The sequence below is a fragment of the Sarcophilus harrisii genome, chromosome 1 (assembly GCF_902635505.1).
Source record: "Sarcophilus harrisii chromosome 1, mSarHar1.11, whole genome shotgun sequence".
In the NCBI taxonomy this organism is placed as follows: domain Eukaryota; kingdom Metazoa; phylum Chordata; class Mammalia; order Dasyuromorphia; family Dasyuridae; genus Sarcophilus; species Sarcophilus harrisii.
The window spans coordinates 699,914,990-699,937,473 of NC_045426.1; the positions used below are offsets into that span (position 1 = coordinate 699,914,990).

A 22,484-nucleotide genomic window follows, 5' to 3' on the forward strand; every position below is an offset into this window, starting at 1 on the left:
TCCACGACAAGGGCAAAGACCCAGTGAACTGACTGAACACCGACAAATAGCACCGACAGATGGGGCAAATGAAAACACTAATACTTGGGCTGCCAAGGGATGGGCTGTGGTATACAGAAGAGGCAACTGGCTCTGCTTGACCCAACAAAACAGAAAGAACCAGGGCAAAGCAACACCAAGAAACTCATTTAGTCTAACGCAACAGAAAAAACTTCCTAAAAACAAGGACCCATGTAAAAAGAGAGTCTAACTTTAGGAGGTTAGTTCTCCCTCCTCATAAGTCTCCAAACAAAAAGTGAATAAGCCAGCACTTGTCTGGGATGTTGTAGGAAAGATACTTATACAATATGGACAAGATAATTAAAAGTGGCTACAGACATAAGAGGGTGGGGAGGATAAACACAGAGAGACAGGGGTAAAGGGAGGAGTGCTAGACTTCGCGTCCTAATTATCTGTCTCCATGGGAAACATGAGGTGATCCAGACACTGAGCTCAGCTTTGACAAAGATGCCAACACAACCTAACCCAAGTCCTCTAGAGCTGAGTCGACATCCCCATTAGACAAGGTGACCGGCTGAGAGCACCCAATAAGGGCATGAGTGCTTCTGCAGTTTACAAACTACAGCCTGTAATCCCACCCTCTCTGGGAGACTCAACAGGGCCTATGGTAGTTATGACTCTAGATTCAGGATCGTGAAGCCTGGAGGTGAAGGCCAATCTTGGGACACTTACTTGCCAGTGTGTGACCCTGAAACCCTTTCCCCTCTGGGATCAATAAGAAGCCCTCCTGTTTTCCAGGAGTTGAGAGGATCACCATGAGACACCAGATGTAAAGCCTTTGGCAAATCTTAATTAAAGGATTTGAGAAATGCAAATTAGAACTCTTCTCATTATTCCACTTTCCTGGGTTATCATGGCCCAACCTCTCCCCCACACACAGGGTCACCCAAGCAGGATTCAACATGATATAGATACCTAAGCTATCCTGCTATTCTACCGTCGCTTCCTTGAGTGAAGAGATCAGTTTTATCATCTTTGCTCTTCCCAAATGACCTAAGCAATGTTTTGTACCTCAGAGGCATTTAGTAAATATTGAATATATGTGACGTATACAGTACCTTGTTTAAAATCCACTCTTCTCCTCAGGTAATCAAGGTATGCCTGCCAAATCTCCACATAATCTGTGGCCTGAATAAAGCCAGCATTCAATGCTTTCTCAAAGTTGTCTGTGATCAGAATAAAAAAAGCAAGGTAAGTTTCCACTTTGAAATCATTAATTTCTGTAATGTCTATAACCTGTACTAGATATAAACTGCTTAGAAAACAAGAGTAGGTTCTGTGCTATTCAAAGAACAGCCCATCTGAAACAAATAAACAGAAACACTGTCTGGAAGCCCAGCTGAGGAAGCTGCAAACTGACTCGTTTTGCTAAACCTCAGATAAGTAGGCCCATGCCCTAAGTCTCAGGGTCCTTGAGGAAACCAAAGGCAAAAGCAAAGCACTGCCATACACAAAAGGCGGTCCATCCACAGCAGCCCCTTCTGGGATAATAAAGGCCAGGAAATGAGGCAGAGACCCCCCCCCCCCAACTGAGGCTCGCTGAGCAACTGATGGGCCCAAAGAATGGGAGAAACAAGAAAGCCCACAGACAACAAGAAGGCAGTGCCAAAGAACCACCCCAAATCACAACTGAAAGCTGTGAACCAGTAAGTAACCAAGCTTGGACCCGGAGCACAGCCCCTTCTCCCTTTTCTGCACAAGTTGGGAATGGGAGTACAAGCACCGCCATGTCCAGTTTGGATGACCTGCCTTCCCCTTCTTTTTAATCCTTAATCAGTAGGACAGCTCGGTGAGAGAACTTCTTGGGAAATGAAGAAAGTCGGTTGATAAAAACAATCGCTTCCTCACTCCCTGGAATAACCCTCTTAGGTATTTCTGAGCTGCACATTCTTAAAGCCCTGAAATGCCAGCTGGAGGGAAGCCTCACAGAAGCATCAATTACATGGCTTTCCCATGGAAACATCCTTACCAGAAACTATCTGATGATCAACTCCGTGCCTTTCCATGGCCAAGAGGTACCGATTCCACAGTCCAACTGTCCAGGGGCAGTTTCTAACAGCACGATCATGTGCAGATAAGACCAGATCCTTCATTTTCAATTGCCGGTCCTAAAACAAATAATTTTATGGTGGAATGGGATAGTGTCCAATTTGTCTTCTTTATGAAATGTGAAGCAGTGCTGCCAGTGCTTAATTAATATCAAATAATTTCTCCCAAGGATGGCCAATGACTTCATTTGAGTTTCTTTATAAAGGTCTAGTAAGCATTCAGAAATCATTACTTATATGACACATTTCATGCAGAAAAACAGATGTTGTTCTTCCAAACTCAGTCTAAGGAAAAATAATCAAGTTAGCATTTTCAGAAACAGTTTTAGAATTGTGAAATAAGGCCAGAAAAAAGGAGGAAAAAGAAAGAATAAGCAGAGGAAAAGAAGAGCCTCCATGGAGAAAAAGAATGCCACAATTTCTTAGTCTTCTCACAAGTTTCTTTCAATAACCCTTTTACAACTAAAAATGAGGAAATGATGCCATAAGGGCTTGCTCTTACCAGATACTGATTATAGCGGGCCCACAGATCTGGAACAAGACAGTTCTCAGCCAGCGCACGCTCAAAGACAAGTTGAATGCGAGCAGGGTCTCCAGCTTTCAATTCAAAATCAATGTATGCTTGATACTCGGCTAGCTTTGGTGTCTCTGCTACCAACTGAAAGAGAAACATTCAGAACAAAAATTAAAACAGATTCCTTGACAGGGTCGAGGAAAACGATTCTTCTTGACCTCAAACCAGAACTTTTAACACTGACAGCGACCTGGCAATGAGACCTACGGTGACATGTCTAGAGCAAACTTGGCTGGTTGGGACCCACAAGGGCCCAGGCTTATGTCAAGTGTGCTGCAAATTTATTACAAAGTCTATTCACCTCAGAGTACAAATGGCACCAGCCGGGTGCCAGACAGACAGACCAAGAAATATTACATCTAACATGATCCGATCATGTGCCTTATTGTCAAAAATGATCAAGAACTGACTGGATTCTTGAATCCAAATAGCTAGCCCTTAATAGTCAAACACAAGGATATTTAACCAAAATCTTAACAAGAGGAAGAAGTACAAAAGCCCACACAAGAAATCCACTGAAATGAAATATATGCCCAGTGGTTTATCAGCAGGTCCGTGCCCACCCTGGACCCTTTTTCTCTTCTACTGGGGTGGGGACAGAGATGGGAGGAGGTAGGGGAGGTGAAGCTCAGCTCTCATCCTGTATATCTCTTCTAGCTCAATCTTCTAGCTCAAAACTAGTACAATTTTTTCCAATCAGGGTTTTGTGACTCCAACAATATCAAAGCAAAAGACCAAAAGAGGACCTGCCAATCAACAGAAAACTTTTGTTTTAGTTTGTTAAAGCTAATATACACATTTAAAACTCCCTATAAAGTTCAAAATAGTAGGATTTTCATTTTATTCAGAATCATTTTTGGTTGTGAATTAGGATAATTTTGGTTAATGGTTATTAAGTTTAGAACAATTTTTATCTTAAGTAGTATGTAGTGACCAGACTGTTTTGTTTAACTTAACTTTCTGGTTAACTGAAACTTTCATATTTAATCTTCACTGAAAATCTGAAGCATGAGAGTCCCTTTTTCTATACTAGCAGGGTAGTAAAACAAGGACAAATACATCTTTTTTTGATCATGCAGGATTTCAAAATGCTCCATTCTTCACCTGCCTGTCCTTCCCATTTTCCAACATTTCTCCTCCTCTGCCCAACCAGAGTCTGTGTTCCAAGACTGGTCTAGTCACACAAATGAACACAAGCCACTTGACCTCTGTCAATCTCGTCCTCTCTTGCCCAAAGCTCCCTCCGGGGCACTCACCAGGGCCTCCTCGTAGGGTTTACACTTCTCCATCTGCTGTAACGCCTTCTTATAGCTCTGCGTGACGGCCTCAGGTATCGGGTCATCCGACCACTCCTCATACTCTGCATAAGTGGCTTCCATGTCTAGGAATGGATAAATTCAGTTCCATGACTCAGCTCCTAGGTTCCAATAGGCTTAAATCTCCAATTACACTCTTGAGCTTAACTGAAACCTGAATTAGCATACTGAACTGCATATCCCAAACTGAAGAGTGGGTCACAAGGATCTCAGCATTAGAGCCCAATCAGACCAACAGACCAACTCTCTCATTTTACAGAGGAGGAAACTGAGGCACCAGAGAAGTAAGCTAAAACTACATTGAGAAAAAGCAGTTAAGCCAGGCTTCACAGCTAGATCCCCATATCCCAAATCCTGCACTCATTCCCTGACCTTCACTACCTCTAGACAGCTTAAAACCAATTCAGAACAAAAAAACAAGCCAATCTTAAAGCTCAGGCAGGGTACACTGATGGGAACTGCAAGACTACGTGAACTGGGCTTGAAGCCTCCCAATCCCAGTGTCTTGTGTTCTTTCTACCCCGTGGCAGGGCCTCTCCGCAACATTTTTCCTCAATATTCCTGTGCATACTCCACCTCAAACTGTGGTCAGAACTCTCAGAAAAAAGACCCCTCCCCCAAAGGAATTCTATAAAGGTCAAACACAAGAACCAGACACAGAAAGGGATAGCGTGACCCCAAGTCCAAAGAACAAAGCTCATCCCTCCAAGCCTCAGTTTCCCCATCTATATAATGAAAGGTGACTAGATGATTTTTAGGATCTTTCTAGCTGTAATCTCTAATTTTCTGGGGGGAAAAAATCAGAAAGAAGCCCTTTCACCAAATATTACTGTTTTATATAATTTACATATTGCAGGATGCAAATCTATCAGAAAGAAAAATCTGCCAAGTCCTCCATGAGCTCAAGCAAATTAAAATATACTGTGTACATAATAATAACCAAGTTGTGGGCTGATCAGCTGTGAATGACTGCTATTCTCAGCAACAAAATGATCCAAGACTACTCTGAAGGACTTATGATGAAAATGGTATCCATACCCAGAAAAAGAACTGATTATGTCTGAAAGCAGACAAACAAATTTTTTTTAAACTTTTTTTTTTGAAGGTTTTTAAAGGGAGAGGAGAGATCTGTTTTCTTTTCCAACATTGACTTTAATGGAAATGGAAATGTTTTATACAGCTTCACATGGACCTTCTCAATGGAGGGAGGGGATGTAAGGAGGAAGGGAAAGAACCTGACAGTCAAAAAAAATTTTTTAATGTAAAAAAAATTATTTTACATGTAACTGGAGAAAATTAAAATATATAAAAATTTTTTTTAAAAATTTCTTTCACCAAGTTCTCCGTTAAAAAAAAAAATGCCATTCACAATTTAATCTATTACCAATACTCTGCAAATTAAAAAATTCCCCAAATCAGGAATATTAATACTCCCAAACAGAATGCTTCAAATTAAAAATTGCTCAGTCTCTTCCTCTCTTCCCTCACAAGCTCTCCCCCAGAAAGGACAAATAATTCTTTCTAGTTACCTGTGACATGGAAATGCCTTTCACTTCAACCCCATTCAAGGAATCAGGCACTCAGAAGTACTAGGTAGCATTCTAGACTCAGTTCTGCCACTCATTGGTCACATGACCTTGGGTGGGACAAGCAATTTCTTTGAAAAGGGGATAAAAATGCCTTTCCTGCTAAGAATTTGGGACACAGAGGACCTTTTGACAGTTAATCCCAGGGACCTCACCTAGAAGTGGGATTCCCAGCTGGCGGCGGAAGAGCGTGTGGATTCTCTCAAGCTGCATAGCCAGGGCCTGCTGCTGTTCAGGCGTAGGGACGCTGCCAGGAGCAGGCTGCAAGAGCAGAGCAGGACCAACATATTTTCCCATTATTTCCAGTAGAGATTCCTATTTGTACCCACACACACACAGGGTCCATCCCAACCTAGTTCCACATAAATTATATCTCTCACCCATCTGCCTAAGAAAAGAAATGCTGATTAACAAGCTCCAACCCAAAACCTTGTCAGAAGAATGGAGATGGCATTGCCCTCAGAAACCCAGAACGGCTCTAGCTCCACCCCTCATGAGCAGGCCCAAGGCAGCTCCCACCCCACAAGGCCTCAAACTTCTCAGTTGCAAAATGTAGGAAGAGACTATTCAAAGGCTCAAACGAGATAATGGGTGTAAATGTTATATAAATCTTAACTATATAAATATCAACCACTATTGCCAACTTTGAACTTCAATATATCTCCTTTCTTCATAAAAGCCACAAATCTTTAATGCATTCTTTAAAAGCAAGGAATATATGGTATATAAGGAAAATACATTATGACATAACATAAAGAATATGCAAAAACCACAAGGAAATTGTGATAAACACATAATTTGAAAAGAAAACCTTACCAAGCTAGCATTACTTTTTTTTTTTTTTTGGAGGCAATTGGGGTTAAGTAACTTGCCCAGGGTCACACAGCTAGGATGTGTTAAGTGTCTGAGACCAGATTTGAACTCAGGACCTCCTGACTTCAGGGCTGTTGCTCTAACCACTGTGCCACCTAGATGCCCCTCTAGCATTACTTTCAAGCTTCAGAAATTATATTAAAGGAACTTAAGAGAAGACAGTGCAGGGGCCTAAAATCCAGCCCTTTTCTAGGCTGACAAAGATGCTGGATTACAGATCACACTGAGAGCTGAAAGCAACCTTCAGGGTGACCCAATTCAAATTATTCACCTAACACGAGGAAATGATATGATTGTAGAGTCCACAGTTGCCCAACCATGGAAAAATAATCGGGAGACACCAAAGCAAGCCCCACCCACCCACCCAAGGCCTCCATCCTGACTCCCCAATCCCCTTATGCCACACACTAGCAAAGAGAACACCCTTACCTGTGGGATCAACAAGACCAAGCTAATATCATTTGTCCTAAAGAAGTAGTGCCAGAGCACCCAGGACAGAGAAGCCAAGTCAGGACTCACCTGAGTCGTTTTCAGAATCGCATTTTCAAATTCTCGATATGCCTCCCACATGGCTGCACCTTTGGTCACATGTAAGCCCACGGCAGTAAGGGCTCTTTCAAATATGGAGCGAACCTTCTCAATACCACCTTCCTGACCAATCCCACCAATGGAATACTGAGCATACTCCAGCCAAATTTCAGGACCTAAAATTAAAGAAAAGTTTATTTAGTTCTGGACAGAAAGGACTCAAAATGAAGAAGTTAAAGATACTAATTCCTAGTCAAAAAAATAATTCATTTCTTCCTTCCCCCTACAACACACCTAAATCACAAAATAGGTAACAAACTTAGGCAACATCAGCAAACCTAGTTCTTGAGAAAAAGTTCAGAACATTAGAACATGGATATCCATCCATTCCTCACATTCAAATTCAATCATTTCCTAACAGCTCAATCTAAAAACTGTACATTTTACAAGAAAATGAAAAAATTTCCATCAATTAATATTCTCGGAGCATAAGACATTGTATTAGGACTACAGAACAAAAGATCACAGATTCATACTGTTTTAAAGGACTCTTCAATCCAGCAAGTGACATGTACTCACAGAATTCCAAGGATTAAGATGATACATTGGAAAAGTGTTTTTATACTATAAAGCATTATATAAAAAGAACTATTATGATGATTGCCCTGATAGAAAAATTTCCAAGTAAAGCCACATAGATGATCATAATAGCAGATATAACTTACTCCTCATCCAAGTGCCATTAACATGTAAGACTAATAACTTCACTGTCCCAAATGCAACATTTATGGCTTTCAAAACATTTACACATACATAATCTCATTTGAGATTAGTGGTCACTTGGGTCTGAAAAATTTCAACATCAAATAAAATTCTCAAGTTCAACTTTAAAAAGTTGTACTGTTGAATGAGAGAAGGCTTTCAGTTTTCATCCTATGAAAGTGTTTAATGATTTCAAGATTTCTACTGATCCTACATTTCAACATAAAAAAGAAAAACAGAATCCAGCGAGGAATTGGAGGGATGGTGATGCCAATTCTTTTGATGGGTCATAAACAAGTTTTTGAAAGAGTTTCTACTTTAAGGATTTAGAGAAAGAGTGATGCTTGGTCTCATTATTATTATTTTACAATCATCTTAATCTTCAATGTTTCCATCTTATACTCAAAAAAGTGAAATATGAAAGAAGCTAATTAGTGAATATTGCAGGACACCTTAATAAAGAACAGTTATTTTGAGGAATCAGATTCTCACAGTGAAAAGGTTTTGTTGGCTAAGGTCGGGGTAAGGACTGATGATATAAATGATATCCCACAAAAGTAAAAACAATTTTTTTTGAAACTGTTAGAAATAGACACTTCAACACAGAGCATGTACAAATTACATGTTATATAATATATAGATTATCTACATACATAATCTATTTATCATATAAAAGGTTCCTCCCCAAAGACCAACTTGATGATACGCTTCACTTGAAATACCAAGAAAAGTTATTCATTCTTATTCTCCACTATAATTTTCTACCTCAGTTCTTAATTTCTCAAGTAAAGTAGCTGCTGTTTTCTTCTTTTTCCACATGGGGTATGACTTTTTAGTCCAGATTTAATTGCTATCATCAACATCAAGATATGCTCCTACATATTACTTAACAGGGCTAGGAAAACAGACTCCAGAAGCTCCTGACAGTGGATTTTTTGGTCTTTCTTACAAGATGCACTTCTATCACCCCTCCACAGAACTTGATTTAAATGATTTCAGGTACAGGATGTACCTGTACAGATGTACAGGATTTCTAGGGCTTTAGATAACAAGAGTTTTCTTTCCATACTTATTGTTCACTGCATTTAGCAGGGAATTAATGATCTCCTATAATGACTATTTGTTTCACAAGTTTGGTATCAGCAAAGTGGAAAAGTGAAATTGACAATTCTGCCTACCAATTCACTGACAAGTCAATTCATCATCATCCCATGATGTCATTGGTCCTCTTCAAAATGCAAGACAAAAACAATCATCAATACAAATCAAACACTGCCATCAAAATTAAATAAGAATATTCACCACTCACTACTTTAAAGCTCAGTATTCACTGTTTTAATAATAATAGTTCTGTTCTTTAGTGTGCTGTCACATGTCTTGCAAAGCATATACTTCAATCATTTCTGGTCTTAGTTTTGGGGGGTACCTAGAGGAAAAAGTAAAAGTCTAAAATATTCCACATACTAGTGAATGGTTCATGGTTTCTTTTGAGCCACCAGTGTAAGAATTTGCTTCATTTCATCCATTACTGCCTCTTCCTTATCAGAGTATGGCTAACATTTTTTCCAGATGTGGATGAATTACAAGCTCATAAAGCAAAACGTATATTCCCATAAAGCTAAGTACATTCTGCTGATCCAAAATCATTTTTGTTATTTATGAGCACATTCCACATGATGCAACATCTTCCACATGTACAGGAAACATTTCTCAGCAATATTATTGGAATATTTAACCTTTCTCAATTCATTATCCCATTTCTCTTTTAATTCTTCAAATCCTTTTCCTTTGTTCCTCATTACCATACCAAATATAACACTGGGTAATAGTGATTAAATCATGTCCAAATGCAATATGTTTACTCTTACCCTGAATCAACTTCTGTACTTCCCTCATCAACTTTGTAATTTATTTTGATCACAATTTTTTCTTCTTAGGTATTTTCTAAATATGTTTTTGCCTTGAGAACGCACTCATAGTTGCTTTTATCACTGATTTTTCTATCCTATCTTAATTCTTTCTTTTTCAAGTTATCCCACTTGGATTACTCATATGCATTAATCATATGCTGTCTCCTCACTTTTGCTCTCAGGTTAGAACTTTCTTTCCAATAGGTTTTTGGTTTTCTTCTTAATTCTTGAACTGTTTAAGGCCAATTTTTCAAGGCTTTGTGTTGCTTCTCCCTGGTGCTACATTTAGAGCCACTTCCTTTATCACCTTTACATGGGACTTTCTTTGAAAATTTAGAATTATTCTCCTTTAATTCTTTTTTCCTTTACTGATGCAGATCACAGCTGCTCTCTTAGCAATTCCTCAGTTGAAGTTTAAAAAAAAAAAAAAAAAAGTCTCACCAACCAAACTTCTCCAAACTGAGCTCAACTGGCCCTCTCCAAAGGGAAACAATCTGCTGTCTGGCCCATGCTAGAAGCCTACACAACTGAGCAAGCATAGGGATCATTGTCAGGCCAACAAAGGGCAGTTAAGAACATGAGGGGAAGCCTCATCACCCAAAATGATGAGACAATCATAAAAAAAAGTTACTGATCAATTCAGTACATTTTTTTAAAAAAAGCGCATTTGAGAAAGTTCTTCATTTGAAGCAATTTTTTCAAAAAGAACTGGCATTTAAACATTCTTTAATTACCTGGAAAAATTCACTCCTTGAAAAAATGACACATAAATCAATACACAAAATTTTAAGTCACAGTATACACAAAAACTGCTTCTCTTTTAATTTTAAAATTCACTCTCTTATCAGGGCCACAAAACCAATAGTAAATCCAGATTCTGAAGTCAAGTCTAAATTGCAGTAGTTGTTTCACAGAATTACTGCCAAGAAAGGAGACAGAGTCATCTGCTATACTGTATTACAAGGATTTTTAAATATATATAAAAGAAGGTTTAGAAACTTACAAATATAGTCTTTTACAGCTCGTTCAAAGAGTTCATATACTTTCTCCCGGTCTGAGCCATCTGATGCAATCTTGATCTCATCCTTCAACCAATCCAGCCAAATTTCTGAAAGAAAAGTCCCTCTTTAGATTATCATCAATCAATAAACATTAAGTATCTACTACATGCTAAGCTCTAGAGCTAAAAAAGAGACAAAAGACAATTCCTGATCTTCAAGGAGTTCATAATCAAATGAGAAAGACAAGTAAATGAATAAATGCAAACAAGCTACATATAGGAAGAAATAAAGAGGGAAGAAATTTAGAATGAAGGGCTGGGGAAGGCTTCATGGAGAACACAAGATTTTACAAAAATGAATGCTGAAAACAATCTTTACTTGGAAGATATTTGGAAGAATAAAATATTTTTTAAAAAGATATTGAAGGGGGTTTTGATGAAAACCTATGGCATATTATGTACAATGTACAAATCAATACCACTATTAATGGTTAAAAAAAAAAAAAAAGATGTGATTTTAGTTAGGACTTAAAGTAAGCCAGGAAAGCCAGAAGAGGAACATGAGGAACATCATTCCAGGTGAGAAGGACAGCCAGAGAGAATGTACAGCAGGAAGAGATGGAGTATCTTGTTCGTGGAACAGCCAGGAGACCAGTGTCACTGCAGGGAAGAGAAGGGTGCTAGGTTATGGAGAATTTTAAACACCAAGTAGACAATATTGTATTTGCTCTTAAGAGACAATATGGAATGTACTGAGTAGGGGGATGACATGATTAAACCTGCACTTTTAAGAAATTCTTTTTGTGGCTGAATTGAAGATGGACTGGAGAAGGGAGAGACTTGCAGGAAGACCACCTGTAGCCATTGCAACAATGTATGAAGTGGTAAGTGCTGCATTAGAATGGGAGCAGTGTCAGTAAAGAAGAGAGGACATATTTGAGAGAGATGAGGTTGACAGGCTTTGGCAAAAGACTGAAATAGTGAAGGGTCCTGGATAACATCTAAGTTGTAAGTCTGAGAGATTGGAAAGATAGTGATGTCCTCAAAATAAATAGGAAAATTTGGAAGGGGGAAGAAAAGAATGAGTTTCTTTCTTGGATATATTTAGTTTAATATGTCTATAAAGTATCAAAGTCAGTATGTCTAAAAGGCAATTAAAGATGCAAGATTGCAAGTTGACAGAGAGGTCAAAGCAGGATAGATGAATTTAAGAATCACCAAATAAATGGGAATTGATGAGATCATTGAGTGAAGGAGTATAAAGAAGAGAGCTCAGGACAGAATTCTGAAGTACATTTATAGTTAGAGAACATGATCTGGACAAGGATCTAGTAAGGAGACATAAAGAAGGAATGGTCAGATAGGGAGGAGGAGACAAGAAAAAGAAAGAAAGGGGAAGGAAAGGGGGAGAGAAAGGAGAGTCTACCAAAGAGGAGAGAGAGATCAAATCAAATGTCAAAGGAGAAAGATAGGTCCAGGAGAATGAGATTAAGAAAAGGCCTTGGAGGCTGATTTCAGAAAAGCCTGGAAAGATTTACATGAACTGATGCTAATAAGTAAAACCAAGAGAACATCATACACAGCAACAATAAGATTATTTCAAGGGTGCATGTTGAAAACTGTGTTTGCATGTATTTGGAAAAAGAAAAATCTATTATAAAAAAGAAAAAAAAAAGATCAGATTTGGCAACTATAATTAGTATATTAGTAACTCTAGAGAGAGAAGATTCAGTAAAATAAAGTCAGTAGTCAGATTGTAAGGGATTAAGAAAGTGAAAAAAAAGTAGAGGTATCTACTATAGACAGCCTTTTCAAAGAAATCAACCATAAAGGGGAGAAGAGATATTTTGTTGAGTCAACAAACTGTGACGTTCAACGGTTTACAGATGAGGAAACTGAGACAAACAAGGCTAAGTGACGCCCAAGATCACACAACTACCAAGTATCTGAGGCTGGATTTGAATCCATGAAAATCAATCTTCATAATTCCAAGCCCGGCACACCATCTATACTACCCAGAGAAGATACAGGATGACTCTTAGTTGGGGTGAAAAGATCAAGTGGGGATTTCTCCCAGAATGGGAGAACCACTATCAAAGATAAAACATAAAAATGCTGAACAAACACTGTAAGATTAAAATTCTTTGTATATAGTAACAGCAAAATTATGTGATGATCAACTGTAATCTTGGTTCTTCTCAAGACAATTCCAAAGGACTTGGAATGAAAATACCATCTGCATCCAGTGAGAGAATTATAAAGCCTGAATGTGGGAAGCATAGTATTTTCACCTTGTTTTTCCTTTCTTGTGGTTTTCTTCTCTTTTGGTCTGATTTTTCTTGTATAAATATGAAAATATATTTAAAAGGATTATACGTGCTTATTAGCCTATCAAATTGCTTGCTGTTTTGGGAAGAAGGGAGAGAAAGAGAAAAATTTGGAACATGAAATCTTACAAATATGCTGTAAACTAAAATAAATGAGTAAAATACACTGGAGAGGAAGACTAAAATTTTGCTACAGGATGAAAAATATCTCTGAACAAAAGGCCTAGAGAGACTTACATAAACTGATGTTAAGTGAAGTAAGTAGAACCAAAAGAACATCATACACAGCAACAAGATTATGTGATGATCAATTCTGATGGATGTGGCTCTTTTCAACAATGAGATGATTCAGGCCAATTCCAATAAACTTATGAGAAAGCCATCTGCACCCAGAGAGAGATCTGTGGGGACTGAGTATGGATCACCTTTCTGTGAGAAGATTGCTGTTTCATCATAGGTTCCCTGAGATAAAGTTGGTCATTGTATTGCTCAAAACATTTGTTATTTGTCACAGAAAAATGATGGGCACAAGATGCAGAAAGATCCAATCATTTTCTGTAAACATGCATATTTGTGGAAGAAAGACAAGCTTTCTTTTTTTCCTGTTTTAAATTGGGATTAGGGCTGTCTGCAAGTAGTAATGCCCAGAGAGAATCACTGTAGTGGGGATTTTTTTAATGCACAGGAAAAATACATAAGGAAATTCAGAAGGAAGCACAAAGGAGACAGTTTTGAACCACATGGAATAAGTTATACATATATATCTTAAAGCAAACAAGAAATTTCATATACAATCCTCTTTTTTGTTCCTGCTATCTGTAAAGAAATGTCTTTTTTTAGTGTTTAAGTTCAGAATTTCTGTGAAAAAAATATATTTTAAGAGTAACAACTTGAGAAGTCTAGTTACTCGTCTCATTCTAGTTCAGGGCCTAGGGTAGGGATGGGCGGGTCTAATTCAGGTCTCCTTAACACAGTACTCCCTTCTCAAAGTAGAAAGGATATTCAAAACTAATGATCAAAAACGAACTTAATGTCATGTTAGTGAATCCACAGTAACCGCAGCCAATCCTGTAATACTCAAAATTACTCAAATAATATAATTCCTACTATTTAAAAACAGTTCATTAAAGTGATAAAGCAGCTTAACAAGCAGCAAACATAACAGGAAGCAGGGAATAGAAAGACTGAGGAGAGAGGGGGATTAGAGAATAAAACACAAATAAAAATGACCACATCCAGGATGACCAAAATTTAAGTTGGAAAATTTAAGAGAAAGATGATTCATTACTTGGAGAGATTTATATAAAAGTCAAAGAGTAAAAAAGAGAAAAAGAAAAGATGACAACCAGAGGCATCTGCAACTGAGGACATCCCGAATCTAGTCCCTGTAGCCTCTCCTAGAGATCACTGAAATCCATGAGGTAATCCCTAACACCAATGTGAAATTTAATTAAAGCCATTCCAGGTAATTATTTTTATTTTTGCTGAATTCCACAAGAGAGAACCAGCAGCTGGACTATTACCCAGTTTTTGATGGCTGGCAAAAGTTTCAATTTCCAGCAAGAAGGTATGCTAACATTATATCTTTTGCATAGAACCAACAAACAATGCTAGTAATGTCACTGTGTGCAGTGTAGAGAGACATTAAGAGGTTCTTGATTTTTTCCAGTGGCATTAGTTATTATTATCATTATCATCATCATTAATACTGTGACTAATACTACCAATTAACTACCACTTATTGAGTGCCTATTACGTGCCAGGCACTGGAGATACAAAAAAAAGCAACAGACAGCCTTTGCTCTCAAAAAGCTCCCAGTTTATGGGAAAATATTTTTACAGTCAAAGGTTCTGATAAAGGCCTCATTTCCAAAATATATAGAGAATTAACTCTAATTTATAAAAAACCAAGCCATTCTCCAATTGAAAAATGGTCAACGGATATGAACAGACAATTCTCAGATGAAGAAATTGAAACTATTTCTAGTCATATGAAAAGATGCTCCAAGTCATTATTAATCAGAGAAATGCAAATTAAGACAACTCTAAGATACCACTACACACCTGTCAGATTGGCTAAGATGACAGGAAAAATAATGATGATTGTTGGAGGGGATGCGAGAAAACTGGGACATTGATGCATTGTTGGTGGAGTTGTGAACGGGTCCAACCATTTTGGAGAGTAGTTTGGAACTATGCTCAAAAAGTTATCAAACTGTGCATACCCTTTGATCCAGCAGTGTTACTACTGGGATTATATCCCAAAGAGATTATAAAGAAGGGAAAGGGACCTGTATGTGCAACGAATGTTTGTGGCAGCCCTTTTGTAGTGGCTAGAAACTGGAAACTGAATGGATGTCCATCAGTTGGAGAATGGCTGAATAAATTGTGGTATATGAAAATTATGGAATATTACTGTTCTGTAAGAAATGACCAACAGGATGATTTCAGAAAGGCCTGAGAGACTTACATAACTGATGCTGAGTGAAATGAGCAGGACCAGGAGATCATTATATACTTCAACAACAATACTAGATGATGACCAGTTCTGATGGACCAGGCCATCCTCAGCAACGAGATCAACCAAATCATTTCTAATGGAGCAGTAATGAACTGAGCTAGCTATGCCCAGAAAAATAACTCTGGAGATGATTAAAACCATTACATTAAATTCCTAATCCCTATATTTATGCACACATGCATTTTTGATTTCCTTCACAAGCTAATTGTACAATAATTGAGTCTGATTCTTTTGTACAGCAAAATAATGTTTTGGTCATGTATACTTATTGTGTATCTAAGTTATATTTTAATATATTTAACATCTACTGGTCATCCTGCCATCTAGGGGAGGGGGTGGGGTGGGGGTAAGAGGTGAAAAATTGGAACAAGAGGTTTGGCAATTGTTAATGCTGTAAAGTTACCCATGTATAAATCCTGTAAATAAAAGGCTATTAAATAAAAAAAAATAAAAAAAAAAAAAAAAAAAGAACAAAGGACAAGAACCAACCAAACAGACAATAAAAAAAAAAAAAAACAACAACAACAAAAAAAAAAAAAAGCTCCCAGTTTAATGAGGGACAAAGGAGACACAAAAAGGAGATAATCAGCAGAGGGAAGGTCCCCCTCTACTAAGAAAGTCCAAAAGTCAGAAAAATCTGACCATGACACTTTCACGCCAGCCAAAGTCTTCCTAGAATAAAGCCCTTAACTGGCCATTCACAGCACAGGTTCCCTTTGAGCAAGAACTGAGAGCATCCTAAGCTTGCTGGCTGATCCGCCTGCAAAGTACTCTGGATGTCTAAAACACATTCCCAGTTAAAATTCTGAGAGAAATAGGGGTCAATTGAAATAGTCCCAGTTTACCTTCAGTAAGAGGAAAAAGTTCACTCATTTTCTGTCGAGCTCGTCTCAGCTTGATAAGTTCCCCTTCTTGCCGAAGCAACTTTATCAGGTCCACATGGCAATTGTAATCAAAGGCATTGATGGAAAGCTGTAACAAGAAGAAATTTTAAAAGTTAATTTAAAAGGAATCTGGGGAAAAAAAAGTAAAAAAGTCAACTAGAGCTCATCTTTATGTCATAAGCAAACTAATCAAATTTGCATAAACTGATAAAGAATTAGGAGAACAAAGTCTATAAGCACAATAATGCAAAGGAAAACACCCCTGAGAAGCCTTGATTCTCAGATCATCATGGTGACCCCTTTTTGACTTCTGAGGACTCACATCACCCACATAGCCAGGACACTGAGGCTTTACTGAACCACACTTAGTTGTTATAAAGGATCCTTCTACTGGACAAGGAGGTATGCTGGAAATAAGTGATGTTAAAAATAAAAAGCATCAATTGAATATTTTTAAAGGGGGAAAAAACATTGAATAATAATCCCATGTATTTCAACATCCTGGAAAAAGGAGAGAGCATGACGTAAAGGAACCAGGGGGATATCAAGTATTAAATAACTGTTCAAATCAACTTCCACTGTCCCTTACCTAAGGCAATCAAATTACACAAGCATGTCAAGGAAAGATTTGTCAGTGAGGTGATTCAGGCCAGTTCGTCATGTGATGGAGACAGCCATCTGCACTCAAGAGAAAGGATTGTGGGGACTGAGGGTAGATCACAACATAGTATTTGCACTTTTTTTGTTGCCGTTTGCTTGCATTTTGTTTTCTTCCTCATTTTTTTCCTTTTTGATTTTTCTTGTGCAGCATGATGAATGTGGAATGTGGAAATATCTATCAAAGAATTGCATGTATTTGCATATATTATGCATTTAGCATATATTGGATTATTTATCATCTAGGGGAACGGGTGGAGGGAAGGAAAGAAAAAAAATCTGGAACACAAAGTTTTGCAAGGTGCTGAAAGTTTATCTATGTATGTTTTGAAAATAAAAAGCTTTAAAAAAAAAAAAGGGGGAGAATTATCATCAAGCCAGGAAGGCTGGCATGTCTGTCTCACAAGGTTCACTAGCCCAAGTCCAAAGTGTTAATTAAAGCTTCTTAACACTCACCGATCCACTTCAACAACCAATTTCCATTCACAAGTAACAGAACAAGTTCTACTAGCAAAATGTAAAAACAAAACCTTGAGTAAAAAATAATGGGCCTGGAATTAACCAGAGTTCCCTTACAAATGATAAAAGTAGAGATTTTCAAGAATAATAAACATTAGGGACAACAGCTGGATAACTATTATTTCAAGGTAAGAATCATTTTGTTATTAAAATGAAAAAGCACTTTGCAGCTAGGGAGAGAAATCAATATATCATTATGTTCATTATAACTACCACATGATAGTTATTAATTAAAAATGAGCCCTACCCAAGACTGAGCTGCTTGCACCTACAGAATTAGCCTGCTTGTCTGGGAGGCACAGCAGGATGGTTAGGAAAGCCCATCTTGACCTAACTTTGTGACCTTGGTCAAGATTATGGAACCTCTGAAGGATAAAAATACTACAGGGTTTTCAAAAATACTATACAAATATAAAGTAAAGCTTCTCAGTCTGAAAAATACAGCATCAAAGCCATGGTTCTTAAGGATAAGGCAACAATTTTTTCTCACCTCTAATTTTCTCTTGCTGTGGTACATAAAAACTTAGAACTATAAAACTAACACTTTACAGCTGGTCACAAAGTCCTCTGGAGGTCCTCCAGTGCAATTTTCCCATTTTGCAGACAAAGCTGAGACTCAGAGTGGTAAAGTGACTTGGCCACAGCTGCACACATACTAAGAGCACAGCTGAGATCTGAACCCAGAAGCTCAGGCTCAAAACTCCTGAGTTTCTGCAAAGTCCACTAGGCAACAAAGTAAGCTCTGGCAGTGAGCATTATGAATAAAATGTATTATTAATATCAGAGGCTCAACATTAACTGGCTTGCCAGCTGAGTCTTCTGGACCACACTCATTGCTGTTTCACTCTGTAAGGGGGTGAGGAGCCAGGGAATAAGGATGTGAGCCTGTAGGACTGAGGAGGTTGCTGGATCTACTATCACCTTGCTAAGTATGTATGTATGCAGATTCATACTTGTGGCCTTAAGAAAATCACCAATCTGGACTTGGTATTTCTCATCTCTAAAATTACAAGTCTCTTTATGCTACAAGATCTACTGTTATTTTAGAATCAGAAAGTTATGTACATAGAGATAGATTTGACAAATAAGAATGTGGCTTAATAGCATTAACCATTTATGGCTAAATGGCTGCCTCTGCAACTTCCTCCGTGTATCCTTGGGCCACCTAATGACCTCCTGCCCTGCACCTGTTTCTTCATCTGTAAAATAAGAGTGTTTGTTTGGATCACATGCCCTTGGAGAGCCCTCCAATTCTGCATGTGGGATGCTGTGAGACGTGTGCAGATAAGAATGCCCAGGTTGAGATTTATTTAAAATGAGACAGCTATTACCAGCATACCTGCATCAATATCTAACTTCCCAGCACATGTATGCTCTCCTTGGACTTCCTTGTGCCATGTCAATAGTCAAAATGATGCTCCACAAGAAAGAATTAGCCACATGAGTTAAATTCATGTCCTGAGAGAATTCTGACCAATCTAGCTCCTGCTCAACCTGGAGACCACCACGTCAAGGCTAAGAGGAGAGGCACAGCACCCTGGAGCACTAGGAACTAAACATTTCAGTGGCCCAACCATCTAATCAAAAGGGTGGGGTGGCCCAAACAGCCAAAGGAAGTAAGGGTGCAAACTGATACTGGCTGGAAATCTCATCTCTGGAATTTTCAGGGATGCTATTTTAAGTGAAATTCACAAATACAAATGTGTTCAAGTATTATGTCATCTTTTCTCCTCTAATACGTGACAAATGAGAACAAAAATGAATTATGAGGTCTCATCAAGTATGCTCTGCAATGAGAATTGGAAAGTGAAAATCCCTCAGTAAGTCAGAAAGCCTGTCTGAAAAGTCCCCATTATGGTCAAACTATTACACATTCCCTTCAGCATCTTTAAGAGACTGGAGGAAGGGATATGTATAGCGTTCCCCTGAGGGAAAGCCCCATTCATATTAGAGAAATTAAGAGGTACCAGGCTACATTGCACCTCCGGACCTCCAGAGTCCCTCTGTGAGCAGATGGGTTCTGATCTGGAGTAGCTCCTGTGCAAATTACTGTGCAGGTACCGATCAACCTAATTCATTTCAACTCAAACCATCAATTTGTATTGTACATCTTCTGGTCCAAGACCAATGTCCACTGGCTATAATTATAATGACTAAGCTTGGCCCTGAAAAAGAGCCGAGAAATCGCCCTTCACCTCCCTTCATGAGGTGCAATGTGGCATTGTTGTCAAAAGATTGTTGAAAGACTGGCTTCACTCAACTGCTTTCTCCCCTCATTATTTTTCAGTCTGCATTATATATTCAGAAACAAAGACCAATGACAGATGCAGTCCAAGCCCTCCAGCGGCTGATGGCCTCGTGGGGTGGGGGTGGCTGCAAGTAACTTAAATTCACAATATATGCAGATCCCTTCACTCCCTCAATAGGAACGCTTCCAAAATCTCGCTCACTGCGGGCGGTGGACCAAGGACCAACTCTCTGGCCACACCTCTGCCTCAGGATCTGTCTCCAACCTCCGCCCCATCTCTAGCTTCTCACACGCATCCCACTCCAGAACCTGTCCCAGACTAACCAGGAAGCCCTTCCCCAAGGCCTGGCAGAGACACTCGCCAGCCAGCTCTGATGACGGAACTCTGTCCCTTCCCCCGAGGTCCCGCTGAGACGCCAATCCCGCCAAGGTCGGTCATTTCCCGCTTCTCCATTTTCTCCTCCCACCTCGGTTCCAAATTCTCCTCGGCCCCTATCTGGCATTTTCATACCTGCCCAGTCCTTTAAAACTTCTCTGTAAGGTAGTTTGCGATTCCCAACAACGACTTTGACAAGTTAATTCGAGACGCATTCAGAGCCGTTTGCCAGAGGACGGGGGCTGCCCGCGGGAGGAGCGCCACCAGCTTCTGGGCTCAGGGAGAGGCCTCAGGGGCAGGGGGGCAACGGGCCAAGCCCCGACGGCCCCGCCCCGCCTCTGGCCCGGCCTCCCGCCAGACCCCCTCCAATTGCGCTACCGGCCCCCCGCTTATGGGACTTGGCCCGCAGTCCAGTATCGGGGCTCCCGAGGAGCCGCTTTTCTCTTGCCTAAGAAGTGGGCAGCAGACCGGGACAGAGGTGCCTAAGGGGGCCACTAGCCTGCTTAACCCCACGCCCCTCCGCCTCGAAGCCTTTTCTCCGGCTGTTCCCGTTGCTCGGCCCCCTCTTCCCCTCCTCCTCGGGAACCCCTCGCGCCCGCGTCTTCCCCGCGGACTCATGGCCCACTAGAGGGAGAGCTACCCACGGGCAGGGCCCTTGCGGGAACCGGTCCCTTCCGCCTTGTCTTTGGCATAGCGGGCCCGGCTCGGCCGCACGTGGGGCCCACTGCGCCTGCGCGAAACTCCGGGGCAACAGTCCCAGCAACGGCCGCCGTGCTGCCCCTCCCCCCCGCGGCCGCCCCTCCCCCGCAGCGCACCTGCTCCTCCAGCCGCTGGATCTCCGCCTCGTTCTCCTTCTCCTCGTCGTCGTCGTCATCGTCCTCCTCAGCCGAGGAACAGCCCAAGTCTTCCTCCTCATCCTCGTCCTCGTCGCCGTCACCGTCGCCGCCGTCGCCGCCCCCGCCCGAGTCCTCCGACTGCGCTTCGAGCTCGGGGCGCCCGCGCGCCGCACTCATAGCCAGGGCCGCCGCCGTCTCCTCGTCCTCCGTCTCCTCCACCGCCACGGCCCCCGCCCCCGCCGCCGGCGCCTTCGCCCGGGGCCCAGAAGCGGCCGCCGCTGCTGCTGCTGCCGCCATCTTGCGCCGCCCGCGTCTCTTCCCCGCGAGCTCGAGGCCGACGCCGCTGTGACGTCACTTTGACGCTGAGATTGGCCGCGGCCGCGCCAGATCACAATCCTACCAGCGGGGCGGTGACGCTGCCAGGGGCGCTCTGGCGGCACGACGGCTGCGGGGGCGCCGCACGGACTCAGGAGGGTCTTCCTTCAGCCGGCCTCCTCCCGAGCGAGAAGGCACCGTGGCCTGCCGCGTCCGTCCAGGCGTGACAAAGGGCAGACTTCCGGGTTCATGGACAGGAAGTGGGGGCCATAGAGGAGGTCGAAACACCGCAGGGGGGCGGGCCGTACAGGATTAGGCGCCATGTTGGGAAGGACAAGGGAGCTTTACCTACTGGTCCTTAGGTTTGCGCAGGGCGCGTGCTCCAGGCAGGTGCATCAAGGCACTTAAGTCCGCGGTGCTTCTCTGGCGGCGCGTGCGCGCCTTGGCTTAGCTTTGCTAGACGTAGCCAGCTGCGTAGGAATCGCTAGTGTTTTCCTACTCCATTACACCGGGCTTCGAAACGTCTGGAACGGAACTACCCTAGGCCGGTGGACTCCAGTTAGTGATGACTCACTCCCCCGCCCTGCGGCTCTCTCGGAGCCAGCCTGTGCTCTGTCAATCAAAGCAGGTAGCGGAGAGACTGCCCGAACCTTGCTCAGTTACCTTGAATAAATCACTTCCCCACGTCCTCAGGAGAAATGGCTTACTCGCATCTCCTGGCCCCATTCCAAGAGACACGTACAGTCTATCCTGACTATGAAGAAAAGGCCAGTCGAAAACAAATAAAGGACCCTCCCTCTCCCTCTCTCTTCTCTCTTCTCTCTCTCTCATTCTCTCTCTCATTCTCTCTCTCTCTCTCTCTCTCTCTCTCTCTCTTTCTCACACACACACAAAAGTTCCCAAGGTCAAGGCCCTAAAGAAAACTGAATATACTTTACCAATTTACCAGTTAAGCACATTAAATCCTGATGTACACGCATGAATATATAGTATATATATGGAATGATAGGGCAATTCCTAAAGTTTTCCCTTCCCTACAGTCAGGTGATGTTTAATTCACAGAAAGTAAAAAGCAGATAACTGAGGTAATGAGGTATAATTTAAATGAAAAAAAGGTACCCACTGCTCTGTTATCACTTTATGA

The 22,484-nt window shown here is 40.9% G+C and overlaps 1 protein-coding gene across 2 annotated transcripts in view; it reads right to left on the minus strand.

Moving 5' to 3' along the window:
- The window catches only part of SART3 (spliceosome associated factor 3, U4/U6 recycling protein), a 33,079-nt gene extending 11,757 nt beyond the window's left edge, over positions 1 to 21,322 (minus strand). The window contains exons 1-9 of one of the 2 annotated variants that reach the window (XM_031948745.1): positions 21,005 to 21,322; positions 16,351 to 16,477; positions 10,661 to 10,765; positions 6,977 to 7,161; positions 5,740 to 5,845; positions 3,939 to 4,063; positions 2,611 to 2,766; positions 2,030 to 2,168; positions 1,119 to 1,226 (exon numbers count right to left, since the gene is read on the minus strand). In XM_031948745.1, coding sequence (XP_031804605.1) covers positions 1,119 to 1,226; positions 2,030 to 2,168; positions 2,611 to 2,766; positions 3,939 to 4,063; positions 5,740 to 5,845; positions 6,977 to 7,161; positions 10,661 to 10,765; positions 16,351 to 16,477; positions 21,005 to 21,322 — 1,369 coding nt within the window. Of the gene's footprint in view, positions 1 to 1,118; positions 1,227 to 2,029; positions 2,169 to 2,610; positions 2,767 to 3,938; positions 4,064 to 5,739; positions 5,846 to 6,976; positions 7,162 to 10,660; positions 10,766 to 16,350; positions 16,478 to 20,324; positions 20,473 to 21,004 lie in introns of those variants that run through there. The other variant, XM_031948746.1, reaches the window with a different exon arrangement.
- Positions 21,323 to 22,484: the final 1,162 nt, after the last annotated feature.